This window comes from Dermochelys coriacea, chromosome 7 (genome assembly GCF_009764565.3).
Source record: "Dermochelys coriacea isolate rDerCor1 chromosome 7, rDerCor1.pri.v4, whole genome shotgun sequence".
Classification (NCBI taxonomy): domain Eukaryota; kingdom Metazoa; phylum Chordata; order Testudines; family Dermochelyidae; genus Dermochelys; species Dermochelys coriacea.
In genome coordinates this window covers 99042865-99067832 of record NC_050074.1, presented here as the reverse complement: position 1 = coordinate 99067832, position 24968 = coordinate 99042865, and the positions used below count along the sequence as shown (strand labels likewise).

The window sequence follows — 24968 nt, the reverse complement described above, 5'->3', positions numbered from 1 at the left end:
AAACAGAAGTCATACAATTAAGCCAAAACCCATTCAATGACTCACAAATAGATTATACATTGGGATCCTAACATTCCAAGATATTTGGAGCTTTTACTTTCATCTTTTGGATTAGCAGAGCATTCATGTTTTTAATTTTAAATCCACGAATTAATGTCCAGGACTAGATGCATGTTTGTCAAAAACACTTTTAAAAAACCATCAGCTGTGACCTAATTATGTTTTCAAAATAGACAACGCTCTTCCTTCCCTCTTCGCCTGGTTTCTTGGTGAAGAGTATTATAGCTGCAAACCAACATATATTATTTAGTACATCCTCTTTTCACTGCTGCTCAGAGAACTGATATCTAATTGTATTTTACCCACTCATTTTTGTCCCATTGCTACAAAGTCCCAAACCTTTTCTTCAGTTTTCTGAACTGAATAATAGCCTTTTGGAGCCTCTGAACTGCAGCCTGGCTCCTTCATTTTCTACCATACCCAGAATATTTACAACCAACTCAATAAACAAATGCACTCATTCTATTACCTGCTCAGAGCTGGTCTAGCCAAAGCATGACCTATTGGCTAAGTGAGACCTCTAGAGTTCTACAAAGCAACTCACAGCCACCATTCAACATGGTCCTCTCTCTTGATACAAGTGCAAAGATGCTTAGATCAAGATAGATCACTATGTGTTGGTACTTGTAGGGCCAGACTTTGATCTCAGTTACACCAGTATAAACATGGAGTTAACTCCACTGTAGTGAGAGGAGTGATCCAGATTTCCACTGGGATAGCTGAAATCAGAATTTGCCCTGTAGCCTCTGAGGGTCATGTTGTATGTTAGAACTCATAATCTCCATGGGTCACACCTTCATATCCAGAAATGATCTGCTTCATGTAATGCAAATTCTAAAGGTTCAGCCCTCAGGTTCTAGGCAAGTTGTCAATGCAACCCTTTACTGGCAAAGTCTAGGTGCTACCTGCCCAGAACACATTGCCCATGAAAAAAGCACTGAATAGAGAGAAACAGTTCCGTTCTCATTCAGATACAAGGGCACACATCACTGTTTAGCCTGAAAAACTCCCTAAGGAATGCAACCACACAGTGAAGCATGGCCTCACATCTGAGATTCAAACCATGTCTAAAATTTGTGTCATGACCAGAAAGTGAAAATCCAGTGTCACCTAGCTGTGAAAATTCCTGTCTGAGTAGTTCTTAAAGATAGTTTTAGGAACACTAAACTAGTGTTAAACAGTGATAAACAACACTGGGCCAGATTATTGGGTGTAGATGGCTGTTTGCAGCAAACTGCTAATGTCATGTGGCTATAAACCTGGCTCCAGGAGAGTCATCCCAGTACAGAAGTGACCCTGCAATGGTATACAGTAATAACAGGTGTTTGTGTGCCACACTTCCTCCCTGTTACCAGCTTGTTGTTGTTATAATTATAATTATTATTATTATATTGTATTACCGTAGCACCTAGGAGCCCCAGCCATGGACCAGGACCTCACTGTGCTAAGTACTGAACAAACACGGAACAAAAAAAGACAGCTTCTGCCCCCGAGATCTTACAATCTAAGTAAAGCAGAGAGTGGCTACAGAAAAGGGGTGTATGTTATCAGGATGTTTCTATTCCACATTCTGTGCACATTAAGGCCAGCATGAATTGCAGTCTTACAGTACCTGGCCCTGGCAAGACTGCTATGCTGAGGCCTACTGGAGAGGGCAGAGTAGGGCCAATTACATCAGCTCTTTGGTGCTTTTCCATCAGGGGAATACTTCCATTGCCCATTGTGGGCTACATATACTGCTTTCACAAAAGCAAACTACATTTGAAAGCTAAGGACACAATGCATCATTTACCACAGCAGCAGGCACTGATGTTAAGCTGTTCCCAGCCTCCAGAATCAGTAAATTGCTCTATAAAGAAAAATATCTGTTAGCAACATTACCTGATGTGCTCTTTAGGGGCAGAACTGAAGACACTGCCAGAGCCTATGAATCTAAATCACTGTGCATGTTATAGGCTGCAAGGTAGACATTTTGTTCTGCCTAGTTCTCTATGCAAGATAACATGACAGAGTCATCAGAGGACATTTATAATACCTTTTATGGTCAAAGCATGTACAAGTATTTCAGCACCTTCATATCTCTGATCTTTGGTAACAAATTGAGGGGCTACATTGCTAAATTTTGCAGTTGTTACTAATTCACATACTAAGTGAAATCTAAATATTAAATCTATCTATTTAGCAAAGCACCCCAAATACATCTTAAAATGACAGGATATTGTTCAAGGAATTCAGACCTTTATGCCCAAAGTAAATTGTAGGCCTCTCCTGTCACACTAAAAAAATAAATCTCTTTATCTCAGTCATTTTGCCTTGATAGAAATTCTATTGTCTCTATGTCTATAGTAATTAAATAGTGAAGGAGGGTTATAGACACAACAATAAAACATTCATGCTTCACTTCTCTGGCACAGTTTTATATAGCTAATAACAGGCTTTTTCACTTTATATATCCTTAAATAATTAAGAAAATTACATTAAGTGTAGCAGGTTAAATCTGACAGCAGGGGAGATTTTTAAAATATTAGATCTATTTTACTTAACACAAAGTAACTTCATATATTCTCAAAGACCATAATTAAATATCAGCTATAAGCATCCAAAAGTTTAAACAACCATAATAAAGTAAAATTTTTTCAAGATTGAGAAATGGAACCTAATTAAACAGGATTCAATTGCCTTGGTTGTAACATTAATAAGCACTCTTAACCTTCTGGACACTCGTTTTCCCACTGTATGTGAGAGCAAGACATACTTTACATAAAACTCTGGTTAATTATTCGTTTTTTATTTGTGTTGAAGAATCATCTAAAGGGCCCAGCCCTGCTGTGCTGAGCACTGTGTAACAAAAAGATGGTCCCTTCCCTGAAAAGTTTATAAAATAAGACAAGAGACAACAGGAGGATACAACAGGCAGACTGCAGGAAACACAAAGTAACAGTAAGTTCCGGTATGATCAATGTCATAAGCAGCAGTGACAGCACTTCAACTGCCTAACCACTGAAAATTTCAGAGGACTTTCCCTTAATGTTTGTACAAATCTAGGGACAGATCCTCAACTGGTGTAAATTAACATAGATCCATTGATTTCAAAGGAGTTATGACAACTTACACCACCAGAGGTTCTTCCCTCTACAGTTTTTTATTCATTCTCCAGTGTTTGTAAGGCCATCTTAGAAATGTGACATTTTACCTCTTCATGTTTATTCTTTTCTGCTTGAGACATTAATTATTTTTTAACCTATGACTGAAAACATGTCTGTTTTTATTTCAGAACAACCTCCTCTCTGATTTACATAGTAGTTCACTATGATGATACATCATTACTAGCCCCCATCCCATGTGGACTCACAATGAATCCAGCAGGAGACCATGTGAGTGGATCCGGTCCTTAGGGTTCCAGAATGACGAATTTGATAGCTCTCAGTGTTGGTCAATGACCTGTTGCTGTGTATCCACAGGGGAAACACAAGATAATATTTTTGTTGGGAAACATTAAAATAGTGGCTGTTTTGTTTCGCTGGGTCGATATAACTTCTGTAATGTTATGCAAGTTATGTCATGTCTCATCAAGGCAACGGTTGCTTTTTTTCATTCCGAATTGCTTCCTCTTGCTTGTCACTCTGTAGATTTTAATATTTTAACATACAGTTTTAAAAAACTGTATGAAAACATGGCCATATTGGCAAAATGAGACCCATGGGGCTTCAGGGAGAGAAATCCTCCCATCTTTGCTTCTGTAGAGTTCCCTAACACCTAACCACATTACTGAAACTTAGCAAGGAGGGTAGAGCTTGGTATACATTGAGCATTATAGTTCTGGTTATTCATATATAGTACTTGTCCTATATTGCAGAGCTCAGATACCATTGTAATAGGTGGGTACAAATAAAGGGAGAACAAAACTGATTGCCCAGCAGGTTTCATCTTAAGGGCCATATTCTGATCCCTTTATTCACACTAAATAGAACTTAATTCTATTCCAAATAGTCCAAGTGAGTTCAATGGAGATATTCATGGAGTAAAGTGCTAACCAAAATAAGACAGTCAGAATCTGGCCCTCAGTATTTGATGCATAAAAACAAAAAGAAAAGAATAACAGCTTCCTTGCCAGTACTCTGATTATTTCCTAGGTTATTACTAGGGGAAGGTGAAGTTGGTGAAAACTGTGTTGCAGCATTCTTTGCTTATCTGTTATGTACTTTGCAAAAACTTCAACATTTCATATTTTGCAAAACTTCAAGGACCCATTTCCCTGCCCTCACCCACAAGACACCAGCTTGTGAAATTCACCTTTCGCACAAAGCTTCACACTTGCAAACGGTCATGTAGTGGTGCTGTGGTAGCCAAATTTGGCAATTTTTCCAGTGTGTTAAAACCACTGCTATTTTTGCTCTTAATTGTTCGCAGATGCCTCAGTTGATCAGAGGAGATTTCAGAGGGAAGTTGCCCTTAGGACACACTAAACTAAATGTGACATAGGCAGCAGAAGAAATATGGCACTGCAACAAGCTCCTGTCAGCTCAAAGTTAGAGGGTGGATACCCTTCATGCAAGTACACACATGGCATGTGGTGAAAAATAAACTGTGCAGAATATAAATATCAAAGACAGAAGCACAGTGGCCTAAACTCATGTCAATGTAATTCAGGCAACACCAGAAATGTAATAATTCAGTAATAGTTCAGGAAAGAATGAACACACACACACACAATTATTTATAATATTTTATAATTAATGTATATATCTTCTTCAATTATCTATCTTGATGACAAAGATATCTAAATTAGGAAAGAAAGCAAGCATCAAATACTAGTGCTGTTCTGATTTTTAAACATGCCCCACAAATACTATATTTATTATTTCTCAAAACAATAAACAAACAGCCCCCTTAACTACAATTAGTTGTTCAGAGAAATAGAGACCAAATGGCTTCTGAGAACCCTCCTGATCACATGATGTCAGCTCACCCAATTAAGAAATCAGATGCAGTACCATGGGACTTGTCATAGAAATGTAGGGCTGGAAGGTACTTTGAGAAGTCATCTACTCCATCCTCCTGACTGAGGCAGGACCAAGTATACCTAGATTATAATGAGCAATCACAACCAACAAACCCAGCTTGGAAACAAAAAATATAATACATAGTTTTGCCATGGAATTTTCAGTTATTCTAGTAGTTAAAAAATGAATTGTGTGAAATTTGAAACTTAGCATCTCAAAAATGCTACAAGTTTACAGATGTGCCAATGTCAATGAAATATTTTCTTGACTAAAAATTTGCCCACCTCTACTTACCACTCATCCATCATACAAGAAAAATTCACTTTCAGGATTATTATTCTTGCTACAATAAATAGTTTGTGCATAATTTGTTTTTAGTTACAACACACCTTACTGAGCTCATGAATAAATTCAACTTCTAACTTACCTTGCCAAAGCTTCCCTTGCCGATTGCTCGGAGTATCTGGAAGTGGTCAAAATTCACTACAAAGTAAAAACAAAGGAGTTTTAGTTTCTCATTTCCACATATTTTCCTACCAACTTTTTAAAAAAAACTTAAAAAGAAAAAAAGGGAAAGAAATGAGTAATTGATAAAAAGTACATTTTACCAGTTGGACAAGTTCTTGACAAAAGATCAGTATGTTCCAGAGAAGATTTTTGTTTAAAGAAAACCAGTGGGATAGGCCCTTTGTATCAGCTTTAAAGGTAATTGCTTTAGGGACTCAGTCTCCCATAACTTGTTAATGGCCAGAATCTTCTAGTTTCTGACTCCTAAAGTTCCTTTTACTCCCGGTTCCTGGATGTCTCATGCCCTCTATCTACAAAAGTAAAAGGACCCAACTTTGATACTCTTATAGTGAGCAATACCTCATTCCATGAGGAGTTGATTTTAATGAAACTACATGTGGAGTATGATACTAATCTGTGTTGGTATCATAGAATGTGTTGTACTGTAGTGACTTGGACTGGCCTCTGAACAGTCCCTTACCGAGTCCTCTTTCTCAGCTGATGTTGTTTGACTTTCACCTACAAATTGCACAGAAAATGCTCTCTAGTATGGTTGTGTGTTTAATTTTTAAAATTTTTAAAATATATATAGAGATTTTAAAAAACAATTAAAACTCAATTGATTTCATGATACTGTCCACAGAGTATGAGGATAGGCACTTATAGACATGTATAGTAATATATAAATAACAGTTCATTAAGTTACATACCAATATTAAACTGATGTATCACAAATAAAAAAAACCCACAAAACACAAAAACTTAACCTAACAAAAAGGAGACAGTGAATGAGCGCATGCGTGTGTTAAGAGTTGTATGGAGGGAGGGCTCAGGGACACAATACAAACAAATCCCACTGCTAAAAATATCCCATTGCTTTTGTAATCCAGTTACAGATGGCTGCTGTTCTTGTACATGAAGAGCTTATTGCTGTGCATGCAAGTGCTGCAGCCAGTTTGGCTATTACTTGCTCAATCAAGAAGCCAACAAGTTAAGGATGGGCCATTGACTTCTGTTCTCTGGATTTTTGTATTCGTCTGTACTAGTGATTTCAGAGACATAATGAAAAATAATGGGGAGTGGTGAGAGTGTTAATCTAATACTTTAAGTGCAATGTTGCTAAGTCAGCAGCCATAGCAACTATAAAATTATGATTACTAAATTACTGCTGTGATCTAATTTCTCCAAAAATTAATCTCATATGAAAGGTGCTATGTAGTCCTTCTGTCTATCTAAATAATGATACATCTCCCAGTATCATTGATTTTGAATACCTCAATGACATTAACAAACATTATCTCTGATGATGATGGTCAACTCAATTTCGAGGGCAATGTTGACAATCATAGTTTTGTACAAATGAGTCTTTGCATGACTCCATAGACCAATTCCGGAAGAACAACATTACCCCACTGGCCACGGAGCCATTTGCCTAGTTGTGTTGATTGACCTGCACATTGTTCCTGTGGTTGGAGCTGTGCATCCTGCTGCTCCACGTGATTTTTCTCAAAGTTGTGGATACCCACCCTTATGGTGTGCTGCCATGCAATATGATCAATCGACAGTTGCTCAAAGGTTGAATAGAAAATTTTCTTTCAGGGTGACTTTGAAGTATTTAATCTGACCTCAACGCTTATGATGGCCAGAGCTTAATTCAGAATATAAAACTTATTTTGATAGATGGGTCTCAGGCATTTGAATTACACAGCTAGTCCATCTCAACTGGGCACAGACCAAATGAGCCTTGATGCTGACCAAACCAGCTTTCACCAGGACTTCAGTGTTGGAAACATGGTCTTGCCATTTGATGTCCAGCAATCATTGTAGGTGTTGCAAGTAGAACCTCTCAAGCTTTTTAATGTGTCATTGAAAACAAGTCCATGTTTCACACCAGTAGAGCAATGTGATGAGGACATCATGGACTTTGACTTTTGTCTGTATACAGATTCCATGTTGCTTCCAGATTAAGTGATAGAAGTGACCATATGTGGCGCTGGCTTTCTTAATTTATGTTCAACTGTTTCTTCATTGTTCAACATGCTGTTGAAATAGGTAAACTGACAGCATAGGGCGTGGTACCTTCCAGTCTTATTGACAGGTCTTGGTAAGGTTGTTGACGAGCTGACTGGTATATAACCTCAGTTTTTAATCAGCTGATGGTGGGGCCAAAGTTATGTGGTGCCACAGCAAAGCAGTTTGCAAAAAATTGTAGTGCTGCTTCAGAGTGCGCCATCAAGGCACAATTATCAGCATAGAGCAGTTCCTGGATCATTGTTCCTATCACCTTGGTATTTGCATGTAGATGGGAAAGACTGAAGAGCCTACCAGTGCAGAAGTGTATAAAGACACCATCTGAAGCATCACAAAGGGTTTCTTCTAGCATCGCAGCAAATAAAAGACCAAAATGGCTAGCAGCGAGGACACATCCCTGCTTCACCCCATTCATGATTGGGAATATATATGTTTGCACTAGGTCTTCCAGCAATGCCTTCATGGAATTGCTGAATGATGTTAATAAATTTGTCTGGACATCCAAATTTACTCAGCAATTTCCAGAGGGCAGTGCAGCTGACCCTATCAAATGCCTTAGTTAGATTGAGAAACAAGATGTTGGTACTATTCACAACATTTTTCCTGTAATTGTCGAATGATGAAAAGCACGTTATGAATTTTCCTGTAGTTGTCAAATGATGAAAATCATGCTTGCTGAGCATGAAAGCCACACTGTGACTCAGATAGAATGTTGTTGATTATTTGGGTCACAAGTCAGTTCAACAGGATCTGTGCAAGAATCTTGTCAGCTACGGAGAGCAAAGACGTACCATGGTAGTTACTACAGTCACTCTTTGAGCCTTTACACTTATATATTGTGACAATGCTGGTATCTTTCAGTTGTGGCAGTATAACTTAATGTAAAAAATTCAAAGAGCTTGTCAATTGAAACAATTTCCTCCATGTTTGAAAACCTCAGCTGGAATGGAATTGGGACCAGGGGATTTATTATTTTTCATTACTTGAACAGCTATCAACACGTCAGCTTGTGTGGGTAGATAGGCAAGTGTAGAAGATGTAGGCAGTTTATGGACATTACCCAGCGACTTCTCAGAAACAATAGATGAATGATTAAGTAGTTTGCTAAAATGTTCACACCACCATTGGTGAATCGCATTATGATCTGTGATGACAGATTCATCATCAGCATTTGTTATGGTGCTAAGGCAGATTGAGTAGACCCATACACAGCTTTGACCACCTCATAGAAACCTTTCAAGTCATAATTATCAGCAAGGACCTATAGTTCCTCTGCTCTACAGTCAAACCACATATTTTGCATTTGCTGGAGTCTGTGTTAGAGCATTTGCAAGCTGACCTATATCTGGCCTTTTTTGACCCAGAGTGCAGGTCAGCTAAGAGTGCAGCATGCACTTATCACTTGACATTAAGGAGATTCAATATTTCAGGGCCATTATAATTGAACCAGCCTGTATGACAGCATTTCGTATACCCAACACAATCTACAAAGATGTTATAGATTGTGTCCCACAGGGATATCCATTCAGCAGATATGTCATCACTGATCACTGGACGTTAATAAATGTATCATCACTAAATCCCTGGGAGATGGAGAGGTATTACTATCCCCATTTTACCAGTGGGGAACTGAGAACCCAAGGTCACACAGGAAGACTGTGGAAGAGCCAGGAATTGAACACAGATCTCTTGAGTCCCTGGCTAGTTCCTTAAACCAAATAAACGTCTTTCCTTTCTAGGGCCCTGATCCAAAGCCCAATGGCTGCAAAAGATTCTTGGATTAGGACCAAAGTACAAAATATTGTTACATGACCCAATCCTGAGGTCTTCACTCAGCTCTTTCACAGAAAAATTCCAATTGACTTCAGTAGGATTTTGACATATGAAAATGGATACATATTCTGAGCCAGGCGCTGATTTGCCTAGGTTTCAGGAAAGTATTGAGAGAGAGAGGGAGTCAGTCTCCTCTATAGCAGCATCTTCTCTTTGTGGGAGCCTGAAGCAGGCTCTCTGAAATCAGGATGGGGAGGTCCATGGAGTATCATCCTTCCTGGCAACCTGCTGGGATTCTATGGGAAAGTTCACTAACTTCTTGCTAAACCCCCTTTGTGCTGAGAACCCCTTTTGTAAGCAAGGATCCAGGGTCTCTTAGCTAGAGGAAGCTCTGGCCATACTTCCAGGGACCTGGGGAAAGCTCAGTACCAAGGGACATGCCCAGAGCCTCTATGAAGAAAGCCTTGTGCCTCTTGTGGATCCACGAAAGCAGCAAAATACGAAGTCTAGAACCTTGCTCCTTCTGCAGTGTGACAAACCCTAACTTTTGCAGGAGGGAATTTGGAGCCACAAGAGAAGAATATTCCTAAGTTACCTCCTTCCCTGCTCCCTTCCCATTAGACTTAGAGGGAACAGTCTGGCCCTGAGTAAGGACCCAATGATTTGATTTAGTATTAAATAGTAATATTTAATAAATATTCTAGTTGAAACACACAACTAGACTACAGCTCTAAGAGCTAGCATATATTTTTGAGATGTTTTTGACAACAGATTTAAATTTTTCACATACAGAAAAAACTATTATATGAACTTCTGTCTATGAGAAATACACCATGTTCAATTAAAGTGAGCATGTTTTAAGCACAGTAAATTTGTTTTCTTGGCAATTAAACTACAGGACAAGGTTTCATGATCTGGGGAATTCCTAGCAAGTTTTATTCATGAAGCAATATTATGGTTATTTATTACAAAGACAAAAATTCTTATGTCTGAAACTGCATAGTTATATAAAAAGTCTTTTTTTTCATATCCATGACTACAAATGAGCTAACAGCACATTGTAGTCCATAGTCAAGATATAACGTCAAATATGCACATCAACTACATATGCCCTTGAGCTAATCTGTAAAGAAATGTTGCATTTAATAAATTAAATATGCAGTATCCATTTACTTCAGGTACAACTGAAGTTATACGAGTGGCTGCTTATTTTTCTTCAGTTCCACCAACTTCTTTTCAAAAGAGGTAGGCAGCTGAGGTTCTAATAAGGTAAAAGCAAGTTGCAACATTTTTTTAAATGCCAAAACATTTCTACAGAATATGTGATTATCTCTGAAATAGAAATCCTTAGCTTGCAGAGTACAATTATATATGCTCTGGCGATCGCACTTTTTTGCAAGTGACACGAGAAAGCTGCCTTTCACTAACCACTCGAATACCTTATTATTTTTGGATGATTTGTACTAGCCTGAGTCATGAATAAATCCTAGTGAAGAATCTCATGACACATACTCCCAACAAGCAGGAAGATGACAGCTGTTGCCTAGTCACAGGACCACATTCACCCACTACTTTGACTTCAGTGTGGCATAGTTTTGACAGTCATACTCTCTGTAAGTACAATAATGGTTTGGCCTGAGGTTTCACTGAAGAAACCTAAAGTGGGCCAAGGGAGTGACCTGAAAACTTTTATAATTTATAAATAAAATGGAATGTAGCAAAATAATATAATGACATTCAGTTGTTAATAAAATTGCCACCTTGTTTGGTTGAAATGTTCCAAGGCATCCTTTGTCAGATTCTTATGAAACAACTAAGTTAATTATGCCTATTGACTTTCTGAAAGCTCATTTTCAGTATGTCCCTTTTAGTGAGGGGATGGTGGGTGGGGGATTGCTGGGCAGAAAGCAGTCACTTTTGTCAGATGAGACAAACATCCTCCCCTGGGATTCTTCCTGGCATCAAACAACAAACTATGATTCATAATTGAGGATAACATGCCATGATTTTGATTCATTTGGTTCAGACTGTTTGCTTTAAATTTCAAGGAATGCATGAAAAGCAGAAGAACAGCAGTTTTTATGCTGCTTTAGAACGTCATTAAAACTCACGCTTTGCAATCCACCAAAAACTGATGTTCTCCCCCTACCCCGACAAAGATGCAACAATAGATGCTGCAGTGAGCTCTCTATTAACTAAGATTTCATTGTTTTATAAAATGTACTACAATATATTACCAAGTACAGTGGATTTACAGGTTTCAGAGTAGCAGCCGTGTTAGTCTGTATTCGCAAAAAGAAAAGGAGTACTTGTGGCACCTTAGAGACTAACAAATTTATTAGAGCATAAGCTTTCGTGAGCTACAGCTCACTTCATGTGAGCTGTAGCTCACGAAAGCTTATGCTCTAATAAATTTGTTAGTCTCTAAGGTGCCACAAGTACTCCTTTTCTTTTAGTGGATTTACAGCTTCACTTTGCCAGCAGCTAAAATTCATTTTATACCATTTTTTTTCCGCACATAACTTTTATGCAGGATTATTATGCTTCAAGTTACAATATGAGATCTTTTTAGTCCCTATGCCAGATATTTCAGAACTGTGTTTCTCCATAATTTTTATTTCTCTGTTTTATTCCATATGTATACAATACAACAGCTGAAAATGTGGCAAGATAAAAATAAAGCATTGCCACCATGGTCCTATTAATGGACATATAAAAATACAAGGGTTTGATCTCAAGGCTTCGTTGGGAACAGGATTGGGCCTCAAGTGTCTAGATAGAGATGTACCTCAATCCTGATTACAAACCCTGGACTCTTGGGAAAAGTTCCAGCCTATATCTGGGTCTGGACACTACAGGTAGTTTTTATGTCTGGGTCAACCTAGGACAGCTGTCCACTGCTTGCATCACAGGATAGTGAGGCGTTTACTTAAAGGATTGTGCCTCAGAGCCATACAATCCCTTCTCAAGCAGCCTGGTGTTCTGGTAAAATGAGTAAAAAGAAAAGGAGTACTTGTGGCACCTTAGAGACTAACAAATTTATTTGAGCATAAGCTTTCGTGAGCTATAGCTCACTTCATCGGATGCATTCAGTGGAAAATACAGTGGGGAGATTTATATACATAGAAAACATGAAACAATGGGTGTTACCATACACACTGTAACGAGAATGATCACTTCAGGTGAGCTATTACAAGCAGGAGAGCGGGGGGGGGGGGGAGGGGGAACCTTTTGTAGTGATAATCAAGGTGGGCCATTTCCAGCAGTTGACAAGAACGTCTGAGGAACAGTAGGGGGTCGAGGGGGGGAATAAATATGGGGAAATGACAGGTTTCAGAGTAGAAGCTGTGTTAGTCTGTATTCGCAAAAAAAAGGAGTACTTGTGGCACCTTAGAGACTAACAAATTTATTTGAGCATAAGCTTTCGTGAGCTACAGCTCACTTCATAGTAGCTGTAGCTCATGAAAGCTTATGCTCAAATAAATTTGTTAGTCTCCAAGATGCCACAAGTCCTCCTTTTCTTTTTGCGAATACAGCCTAACACAGCTGCTACTCTGAAACCTGGTAAAATGAGTGTGCTGCATAAGCTAGAATAGTGCAGCCTGCTTCCCCTGTGAAGGAAGGGGACAGAGCTATGGTTTCTCTGGTCCTCCCTGAGTTCAGTGACTGCAGTCGTGATTGGTCTTTGAGCAGGATACACAAAGAGGGAAAGAGTAGCTTGGTGCATTTACCATAACCCATCCATGCACTTGCCCAACAGCCAGTTACAATTTATGACAATGGGCTGAGCCTTGTTACCTTTTCCAAAGTCCCTAGAATTTTGGAAACATTCACGTTATGATCAGATTTGAACTTGGCAGCTCACAACCCCCCATAATTAGAATGTGACAAATCTTTCATGATGCAATGTCCAATGAACTCCATCTGGAAGGCTCTGGGAAGAGTAAAAGGAAATGAAGAAGAAAACTCAGATCTTAAATATGGATTAATTTTTGTGAATATTTTGGTATATCTTAATGTATGCTTGGTAGGTAATGAGTAATTATATGCACAAAGCACTTAAAAAGCACTTTAAATGATCTAACATAATGGTACTTTCTCAAACCAATTGTGCTATCTAGAAAGATAAGAGATGATGCTAAGTATACATTTTTCTCCACTCACAAATAAAACAATTAAAATATATCTCACTGTAAAAAAAATCTTACGTTGTGCCAACAGCTGCCAATGCTAAATAGGTGTGTTCAAATGTTTTCGTGAATAAAGCTGCATGCACCCAAATGGAAGCCAGGGTGAGAGTCATTTGGAAATTTGCCTCTAAATATCCCATCCCAATTTTCACATTGTCAAATTAAAAACCATATTGAAAGAAAACCTATCACAGTTTCTAATCTACATTACAGATAGCACTCCGGAAAATTTAAAATGGCAAAATTTTAAAGATCACATGTAGATTTCACTGTTTATATTATTAACTGTAAGCATGTCTCTCAGCTTGGACAACGAAAAAAAGCTGGTTGGATTAATTTTTGGGGTCTGCCTATACCATAGTCAGTATCATGTTCTGTCTACTTTGCCAGCACAAAGCTGCAATGATTGGGCTGTAAATAACGTAGGGTGAGGTTTATCATTGTTTACAAAATGACTCATTCTTGCTCTATTAAATAAAATAATGGCAACAATCTATTGATTTTAGTTTTTGTAAAAACTTATCTTTAAAAAATCTAAGTGTTGAACCAAATTTGACCTGAGAGTCCTCTTTAAAACTGTATTATGGCTAAATTCCTATTTGGATAATTGCACTCAGACGGCAGTACTTACAGTATATTCGTCCAACAGCTGCAATTAGATACAATATTTTTGACATTGTACTGGGATGCAGACTGATTCCTGTATACAGAAAGTTTGTAAAGTGTTAGATAATTCTTCTGGCTGAAAAGCACCCAATAAAAAAATAAGGTATTATTGTTTTATAATAGAAAATATGACTGACCAACATGACACCATCAAAATTTCTTTTTTACAGAGATAGTTCTGTACCTGATTTAAAAAAAGTAAATTCATAACTCTTTTCAACCTAGGATTATATTATATTACTGTTTGTTAACATGATAAAAAATCATTGCTATAACAAACCTAACATTGTAATTATTGATACAGAAACATTATTATATGGCCACAATAAACACAGAGGTGCTGCCACAAAATGTTAACAGTTTTTATTCATTGATAGAAAAATTACAGCTATAACTTAGAAGCAATTACCTGCTTCTACCTAGGTCTCAAAAGGGGGCTGTTTCTCCAAAGCTTTGACCCACGCCAGTGGAAGAATACAGAGAGAAGAAGACCAAGAATGAATCCAGATGGAGGATGGCTAGTGGAAGAATTTATGGACCAGAGGTGTTGGAATGAGATGAGAAGAGTCATGAAATAACTCAGAGATAATGGAAAGAGACAAGGGCAGCCACAACGGATGCTGAGAGATTGAGATAGGATTGAAAGGAATGAGGAGGGCATGAGCAGGGATGTTGGGAGAAATGGAGAATTGGAAAGGGATGTGTGTGGAGAGGCTGGAGGAAAAGGTGGACTTCTGTGGAAGGAGAGAGAGAAACAGAAAGACATTCAAGAACTGCAGAAGTGTTACAAGAGAAAGTAGTAGGCCCACTAAAAAAACAGTGGAAGATTGAGGGAGGGACTACAAAAGGATCAGGAAGGTATGTTAGTGAACAGAGTATAACAAAGAAGGACAAAAGGATCAAGTAAAAGCCTAGCAAGAATGAAGAGTGAGCATGCCTAGAACAGAAGAACCAGAAAACACCTTAAGTTGTGGGGAGAGTGGGGAGATTGGAGGTGACCTGAAAGGAGGAGGGTTTTGGAAGCACTCAACAGAGGTGGAGAAGAGGGCCAGCAAGGGAGCACCATCTGGAGAGGCCTCTGTGCAAATAACAATATACACTCTGTGGTTAGATGTTGGGCTGTGTGTGTGTGTTTTCCCTGTGTGCTGCCCCAGCTTTGCACAGACCGTCGGCACAGCAGACCTTGAGCTAACCACCTAATTACCACAAGATCCATTAAGGTACGAAGGCGCCAGGCCAGGTTTATTGTTGATAAAGCACGGTAATAGCACCTAACAGACTCCACGAGGATGTATGCTTGTAACAATGGATGCAGCTCAGTAAATGGTGGAACTTTCCATTCCCCCCTTGGCTGGACAAAGATACTCCCTCTGAGATACATTTTTATATCCTGATACAAACAAGTTAGTACTGCCTCTGTCATAGTTACTGTCCCCCTGATGTGGCTAGCTATTACCCATCACCTTGACATGTTGGTTTAATCAAAACATCTCCTATTATGTACTGTCATCCTGCCCTTATCTTTTAGGAGGGGTCAGTGTGTTCCTGTTATCCTTGGGGAAAGTTTTTATACCATCCTTAATATCAGAATGTGTTTGCGTAAGTACTTTGTGCTTAGCACTTCTTAAAAATGTGTATTTCTGCATTATCAGCCCTGTTTTTGCCAAATTCTGCAAGCAGGTCCTGCCTCATACCAGGCCTCTACTACAAGAGCTTATATCTCAGGCTCTCTTCCTACCACACTCTCTAATTATAAGACTTTTGTTCTCCTCTCCCCTTCATATAGGCTGGAAATTATCTAACGTATGGCCTTCATTTTTGTGTAACAGGGTGGCTCCACATTGTGAAAGAATTCCCTTGCTTTCTTTCATTTCACTTTCCTTTTATTTCTACTGAAAAAAATGTATTAGAAATGCACATTGGGTTTTAGTCCGCACTATCTAATGCTGTTCTGTTTTGCCCATTTGCATCTAAAAGCAGGGGCGGCCCATCCATATAGGCAAACTAGGCAGTCAGCTAGGGTGCCAACTTAAATGGGGCACCAAATTCAAGGAAATCAAAATTTACAAAAAAAATAAAATGAAAAAAAATGAAAAAGATGAAAAAAATATAAAATAACAAAGATGTCATTATTTAAATTCCTGTGCGCATACAGAGGGAATATGAATTATAATTCATTTCTCTACATTTCTGAGAATTTATTAATATGTCAAATCTTTTATTTACTGCAAAAATAAATAATATTTTAGGAAAAAAATTTAAATTTGCTATGTAGGGTTTATTTTTCTCAGGCTCAAAACACCGTTAGGAGGTTCTGAGTCGCCATGTGAATATCTCAGACATGGGTGAGGTTTTTCATAGGAGTGGGTGGGTGAGATTCTGTGGCCTGCGCTGTGCAGGAGGTCGGACTAGATGATCAGAATGGTCCCTTCTGACCTTAGTATCTATGAATCTATGAATTCTCTCACTGTGAAACCACTTAGTCAGACAAGATGGGAGAGTCGCATTGATGCTTTGAAGTCTCTTCACTATGAACTTGAAAACATTTGTGATACCCTAATAAAATTTCTGATGATACTGTCTTTACTGGAACATCTGGCAATACGGCACATTCAGATGCAGAAGCTCTTGCAAATGGCCTTTCCGAGTTCAAATTTGTGACTTCACTCATTTGTGATATAATATCCTTTTCGAGATTAACCTCACTAGTAAGCAGCTTCAGGAAAAGAACTTGAACATACATTCTGCTATTCAAAAACTGCAGCAAACTAAAACTATTCTGAAGGAATTCAAAGTGATGAAGGGTTCAAAAGAACACTGGTAGATTCTCTCAAGTTTGCTGAAGAAATAGACTTTGCGAATTTGAAGCAGTTTGCATTCGGCAAAAGAAACAGCAGTTTTCGTATGAAGGACGAGACACACCCATTCTGAACCCAAAACAAAGGTTCAAACTGAATTTCTACTTCACAGTGCTTGATACTGCTATTCACTTGGTTGATGAAAGATTTCAACAGATGCAGCAGCTAGACTCAGTATTTGGCTTTCTATATGATATCTACAGCTTGCAAAAGAAAAAAGCAAAACAGATAAGAGAATTTTGTATAAAACTGGAGTCGGCATTGACTCATGAAAATTCAAAAGACATTGATGCTACAGATTTGTGTAGTGAGCTTCAGGCTTTTTCAAGACGACTTAAGATACGTTCCACTCCTGAAGAAGTACTGAAGTTTGTTTGTGAAAATAAACTCACAGACAGTTTTCCAAACATTTGTATAGCTCTATGCAGTCTTTTAACTTTGCCAGTTTCCGTAGCTAGTGGGGAACATAGCTTCTAAAAGTTAAAATTGATAAAAACATATCTGTGTTCAACAATGGTGCAAGAGAGACTTGTTGGACTTGCCACAATGTTAATAAAGCATGAAATAGCTGGAAAACTGGATCTAAAAGAACTAGTGACTGAATTTTCAAAACTTTAAGCAAGAAGAGTCATGTTTTAAAAGCACAGAGTGTTTTTTATTCGGAGTGTTTTGTAAATACAGGTTAAAGTTCATTGAAGAGTTTTCTTTTTTCTTTCTATATTCGATGTGGTGGTAATGGCAGTTAAAGCAGGATAGCGTAATCAATGATTTGGGATTTGTAATAATAAAAATAATTAACATTTTTATTTGAAATCGGACTGAAATATCATCTAGCTGTCATACAGAAATCTATTCTGAAAATGTCATGTCTATTTTATCTGATCTCAGAAACATTGGTTGGACAGACGGACGGACAGACAAACTGAATTATTAAGCCTCTGTTTAAAAAAATGCTTAAAAACATTAAAAGGAAAAAAGGGGCAAAATGTTTCCCAGTTTACCAAAAACCTCAGCCTTGATCTGCCTTGGGGTTTGGGGGTAGGAGGTGCTGATTGCATGGTTCGCCTAGGGCGCCAGTTGCTGGCAGCTAGTCTAGAGCCACCCCTGTCTACAAGAAGACTAGGTAGGTGAGACTAACGGAAATACACTGTAGTCTGACTGACTGGCAACGTGAGTGAGTATTAACTGCCCAGGAATTCAGGGAATGCTGGCAGAAAATAAAAGAAATTAAAGGTATAATAAGAACCACTTTTAGCACTAAGGAATCACACATACTATTAAAAATACAGCTGTGAAGTCATCTTAGAAGGAGTAAGTTATTGGTACTAGATAGAATAATGTTTGCATTGGCCCATGACCATTCCTACCTAGTGCATGGCTATTAAAATCATCTGTTTTTTCAGTGAATGAAAATTGGAGCGCTTCTAAATAAGATGAAATGAACAAATACCTCTTCCACGTAAGTTCTGTATTGCAAAATTTGTAAGTGCTGTTTATCTGAGAAAAATTAAGCTTATTTGTGTTAGCATCCCAGAGAGGCAAATTTTAACTATTCATTGTTAGTTGAGCTCCCAATAGGTGCAGTTTTGAAAGCATTAATGAGAAGTCAAAATTACACAATGCAATTTATATATGCCATGCAACTTTCACAACAATCACAAAGAAGAACATATCACACAAGAAGCTGAAAGTGGGAGGGTTTTGGTCAGTCAGTCTTACACCTTTTGTCAGGCTAACTGTGATGATGTAAAGATGTGATAATAGCCTAAGAGTGACCAAGCAACTAGGATTTATTCATGACCAGTACTATGGGGTAGCCAGACTCACCAATGCCACTTGAGAGGAGCTGTAATGAAATTACTGAATAAAGGTCAAATATCAGCATTCAGGATATTTTGGATTTTGAATGCTCTTAGATGGCTGCGCTAAATTTTGTTTAGAAGAGTGATGGGTCAGCTTCTCTGCAAATCTATTTCAGGAAATGATACATTTTATGTCAGTTACACTTGCTGAATAGCCATTAGACTGACTTGTCTTTATACTTTGCTAGAAGAATTTTCCTACTTTTACTATAGTAGATGAATAGATCATTCCACTGGTCAGTTTCCTGAATGATTAGCCACTTTCTCCACACAAATGCAAAGACACAGAGTTGAGCAGATCCTCAGTTTGGTGTCCCAACCTCCCCCAGATCACAGGCAAGGAGAAAAGAAAAGGCTCCCTCCTTTCCAAAGAAGGTGGGTGATCTCATACCACACAACAGTCATGAAGTATTCACAGCAGAGACATGTCAGCACTTCCCCAGGAAAGAAAAAAAATCAGTTCTAATATTAGCTAGCAACTTAGATGCCAACAAATAGTGAACAGAACTCAACACATGTAACTTTGGTCTCCAGATTATATAGTTAGTGATATTAATTTAAAGGACATCTGCAACTGAAAAAAAAAGTGGGTTAGAAATTAATCCTGTCTACCAGTGGGAATTTCATCAGTCTAGGTCTACAACCGAGGTTGAAGTTTGCAGAAGGTAACTTCATGGTGACCTAACCTGATTTCCAGTGAGTTCAGGAATATAGCTGAGCTTTTGGCCCAAGCATGGGTTGCTTTTGGAACTGGGACTATTAGCACTTAGAACTTTTAGTATGTGACACTTTATTCCTTTTCCTTAAGGAACCCCTTTCTAGAAGAGGTTATTGATTTAAAACTATGGCATTTGGGGGCTTTCTACGATATTACGTGGAAGAATCTGCTCCGCAGTATGATCAGTGCAAAGAATGATTTTGGAGACATTTTTTTCTCCAGACTGGCATCATAGTCTGATGAAGATGTGATGGCTTGTTAGTATTATTTGGTTATATTTCTATGGCTTGTATCTAGAGTGTTGTTTATTCTGTTGAACCCAGCTGAATGCATGTATTTTGCTTTATTTTAAAAACACTATTATCAATCTACACATGGAGGTTACTATTCTTAATAATAATTATTACAGTAAAGCAAATAATAATGTTTTATGTTAGAATTTCTTTGTTAAAATAAAACACTATCAGAATGTCATTTGTACTTTATAAAAAGCTCTTTAATTGTGACTGTGTGTCACACTGAGAGTTAGGTTCTGTACTTAAACAAAAGCCACAGCAGCTCTTAGGCACAACAATACCTCCTTCAAACTACATGCTGCATAAGACCACAGGAAAGACCATGGCATTTGCTCACCATGTCATAATGCAAGACGTGGGAGCAGAGGAGATAGGAGGCCTTGTACAAAATAGACAAGGTAGCTAGTGATGACCCTTTTCTTGTTAATAAAGAAATATGTGGGGAGACAACTGACCACAGGGAGGAGAAATTTGAGGCTCAAGAGAACACTGGGCCAAGAAAGGGAAGAGAACAAAAGGGTAGAAGATAAGGGAGAAGGAAGGCATGAAGCAACAGCTTAGAGGCATAAATGAGAAGAAAGAGAGGGAGGGGACTTTCACAGGGTGGCACTGGCTCTTTCATAGATTCATAGATACTAAGGTCAGAAGGGACCATTCTGATCATCTAGTCCGACCTCCTGCACAATGCAGGCCACAGAATCTCACCCACCCACTCCTACGAAAAACCTCACCTATGTCTGAGCTATTGAAGTCCTCAAATCATGGTTTAAAGACTTCAAGGAGCAGAGAATCCTCCCTCAAGTGACCCGTGCCCCATGCTACAGAGGAAGGCGAAAAACCTCCAGGGCCTCTCCAATCTGCCCTGGAGGAAAATTCCTTCCCGACTCCAAATATGGCGATCAGCTAAACCCTGAGCATATGGGCAAGATTCACCAGCCAGATACTACAGAAAATTCTTTCCTGGGTAACTCAGATCCCATCCAATATCCCATCTCAGGGGATTAGGCCTATTTACCCTGAATATTTAAAGATCAATTAATTACCAAAATCACATTATCACATCATACTATCTCCTCCATAAACTTATCGAGTAGAGGGAGCCAGGCCAGTGCAATCACTCTGCAGAAGTCAATGAGCCAGATCTTCCTCTCCCTTACATTGGAGTAAATCAGCAATTACACCTCTGAAGTCAATGAAATTACAACATGTGAACCTAAGAATCAGGCCCATTGTGTCTGAGTTTTGCCATTTTGCTGCTCTTCTCTCAAACTCATTGTTAGCTCAACCACCAGGCTTCTTTTACATTTTAATCACCACTTTTCTTTACAAGGCTCTAGTTATTATTTCTTTGTGTCCTCATGCTCTTTACCCCAGAATGAAACAAAAGGAACAGGAAGCTTACTTAAACCATTTAATTTTGCGATTGTCCCATCATAATTACAAAGCTTTATTTTTTTACCCCAGTGGCACAAGAAAACTTTTATAGGAAAAAGAGGCAACAAAATTTCCATTCCCACCACTCTTTCCTTGAGTTCACAAAGCCCAGCTTTGCAGCTCAGCACCCTGAATTAGTGATATTCTGCAGCTGTTCCTTGCCAATCCTATAACCATGTTATATAGGAGGAGGGATACATTTTCAGTGGGTAGAGGTGCCGTTATTGCTGCATCTTTAGGCACAACTGTGCCTCCAATATCTGATCCTGCACTATTTAAGTCAGGATCAAACCCTTAGGACCTAAGGGTATGTCTACATAGCAGCTGAGAGCATGCCACCCAGCCTGGCTAGACAGATGAGATCTAGCTCCACTCAAGCTAGCATGCTGAAAATAGCACTAAGGATGTTGTGGCATGGGTGGTGGCAGAAGCTAGCCACCTGAGCTCAGACTCAGGGAGTCAGCTGGGTGTGTGGTTGGGCAGCTAGTCTGAGCTGCTGCCCATACCACGGTATCCCCACTGCTATTTTTAGCATGATAGCTTAAGCAGAACTAGTGAGAGTCTATCTACCCAACTTGAAGTGTAGACATACCTGTTACAGTTCAGGGCATCTGCCATCTGTATTTCCCTTTAGTGGTCCAGCAAGGGTATGCACTCTCAGGCTCCCAGCTCCCCAGCCATTGCCTTTCTGGAGAGACCCCAGGGCTGCTGGAACGATTTGTATAGTAGGGGTGCCAAGAGCCATTGAATCAAACTATAGACCCTGTATATGATGGTAACCACTTCAAGCCACAGGGTGCAGGAGCACCCCTAGTTCCAGCATCTATGGGAAACTCATGTCTCTTTCTGCCTGGGGTATTTCCAGGCTGCACTGTTCCCTGCCCATACTGTTTTATCCCCAGCACAGAGAGACTGGCCAAGGACGTGTGCTTCAGAGATAGTTAGCAGGTGTAATTGCTACAGCTACGTTATTACACAGCACTTCCTATGCAAGCCTACTTTATTCCTAAGATAAAAAGCATTACAGAGAAAACACATTTTAAAAAAAGAAAAGGACCCGACATGCTTGCTAACAAGCTTTCCTGAGTTAATCCCAACCCTAACATGGATTCTGGCAGGAGCAGTCTTTCAAACCCCAAGGGGGATTCCTTGGGGTTGCAAGTTCATCACAGCTTTAGTTCAGAACAAGCACACAGGAGATGTAAGGAGGCCCAGTCCTTCCAATCCCTCAAAGGATTGGGGCCCACTATTGACCAAGGCTCCTACCCATTTGCTGGATCAGGAAGGTGGCCATGAGCCACTTTAAAACAAGGCTATTTATTTAAAAACCCTCTCACTGCCTCTTGGTCCCTGGAGAATCCAGTCTGAACTAGTATGTCACAGAATCATAGAATCATAGGACTGGAAGGGACCTCAATAGATCATCTAGTCCAATCCCCTGCACTCAAGGCAGGACTACGTAATAACTAGACCATTCCTGACTGGCGTTTGTCTAACCTGTTCTTAAAAACCTCCAATGACAGGGATTCTACAACCTCCAGAGGCAATTTGTTTCAATGCTTAACCACCCTGACAGTTAGGAAGTTTTTCCTAATGTCCAACCTAAATCGTCCTTGCTGCAATTTAAGCCCATTGCTTCTTGTCCTATCCTCAGAGGTTAAAGAGAACAATTTTTCTCCCTCCTCCTTGTAACAACCTTTTATGTACTTGAAAAGTGTTATCATGCCCCCAACCCTCAGACTTATCTTCCCCACACTAAACAAACCCAATTTTTTCAATCTTTCCTCATAGGTCATGTTTTCTAGACCTTTAATCATTTTGTTGCTCTCCACTGAACTTTCTCTAATTTGTCCACATCCTTCCAGAAATGTTTCTCCCAGAACTGGACACAATACTCCAGCTAAGGCCTTATCAGCACAGAGTAGAGTGGAAGAAGTAGTACTCCTGTCTTGTTCCTAATATACCCCAGAATGCTGTTCACTTTTTTGCAACAGTGTTACACTGTTGACTCATATTTAAGCTTGTGATCCACTATAACCCCCAGATCCCTTTCTGCAGTACTTCCTAGTCAGTCATTTCCCATTTTGTATGTGTGCAACCGATTGTTCTTTCCAAAGTGGAGTACTTTGCATTTGTCCTTATTGAATTTCATCCTATTTACTTCAGATCATTTCTCCATTTTGCCCAAATCATTTTGAATTTTAACCCTGTCCTCCAAAGCACTTGTGACTCTCCCTGCTTGGTAGTGTCCACAAACTTTATAAGTGTACTCTCTATGCCATTATGCAAATTCATACTTCTAATATGCACACTTTTCTAGGGGGTGGCCTCAAAGGGTTGATTAGAGAGGCCAGTCAGCCTCACCTCAGTCCCTGGAAAAATCATGGAGCAGGTCCTCAAAGAATCAATCCTGAAGCACTTAGAGGAGAGGAAAGTGATCAGGAACAGTCAGCATGGATTCACCAAGGGAAGGTCATGCCTGACTAATCTAATCGCCTTTTATGATGAGATTACTGGTTCTGTGGATGAAGGGAAAGCAGTGGATGTATTGTTTCTTGACTTTAGCAAAGCTTTTGACACGGTCTCCCACAGCATTCTTGTCAGCAAGTTAAGGAAGTATGGGCCGGATGAATGCACTATAAGGTGGGTAGAAAGCTGGCTAGATTGTCGGGCTCAACGGGTAGTGATCAATGGCTCCATGTCTAGTTGGCAGCCGGTGTCAAGTGGAGTGCCCCAGGGGTCGGTCCTGGGGCCCGTTTTGTTCAATATCTTCATAAATGATCTGGAGGATGGTGTGGATTGCACTCTCAGCAAATTTGCGGATGATACTAAACTGGGAGGAGTGGTAGATACGCTGGAGGGGAGGGATAGGATACAGAAGGACCTAGACAAATTGGAGGATTGGGCCAAAAGAAATCTAATGAGGTTCAATAAGGATAAGTGCAGGGTCCTGCACTTAGGATGGAAGAATCCAATGCACCGCTACAGACTAGGGACCGAATGGCTCGGCAGCAGTTCTGCGGAAAAGGACCTAGGGGTGACAGTGGACGAGAAGCTGGATATGAGTCAGCAGTGTGCCCTTGTTGCCAAGAAGGCCAATGGCATTTTGGGATGTATAAGTAGGGGCATAGCGAGCAGATCGAGGGACGTGATCGTTCCCCTCTATTCGACACTGGTGAGGCCTCAATTGGAGTACTGTGTCCAGTTTTGGGCCCCACACTACAAGAAGGATGTGGATAAATTGGAAAGAGTACAGCGAAGGGCAACAAAAATGATTAGGGGTCTAGAGCACATGACTTATGAGGAGAGGCTGAGGGAGCTGGGATTGTTTAGTCTGCAGAAGAGAAGAATGAGGGGGGATTTGATAGCTGCTTTCAACTACCTGAAAGGGGGTTTCAAAAAGGATGGCTCTAGACTGTTCTCAATGGTAGCAGATGACAGAACGAGGAGTAATGGTCTCAAGTTGCAATGGGGGAGGTTTAGATTGGATATTAGGAAAAACTTTTTCACTAAGAGGGTGGTGAAACACTGGAATGCGTTACCTAGGGAGGTGGTAGAATCTCCTTCCTT

The 24968-nt window shown here is 39.5% G+C and overlaps 1 protein-coding gene across 1 annotated transcript in view; it reads right to left on the bottom strand.

Annotated features, from left to right (window-relative positions):
- The window catches only part of STK32C (serine/threonine kinase 32C), a 255814-nt gene that overhangs the window by 88023 nt on the left and 142823 nt on the right, over positions 1-24968 (bottom strand). Inside the window, exon 2 of the mRNA XM_038411624.2 lies at positions 5491-5546. Within this exon, the coding sequence (XP_038267552.1) occupies positions 5491-5546 (56 nt within the window). The remainder of the gene's footprint in view (positions 1-5490; positions 5547-24968) is intronic.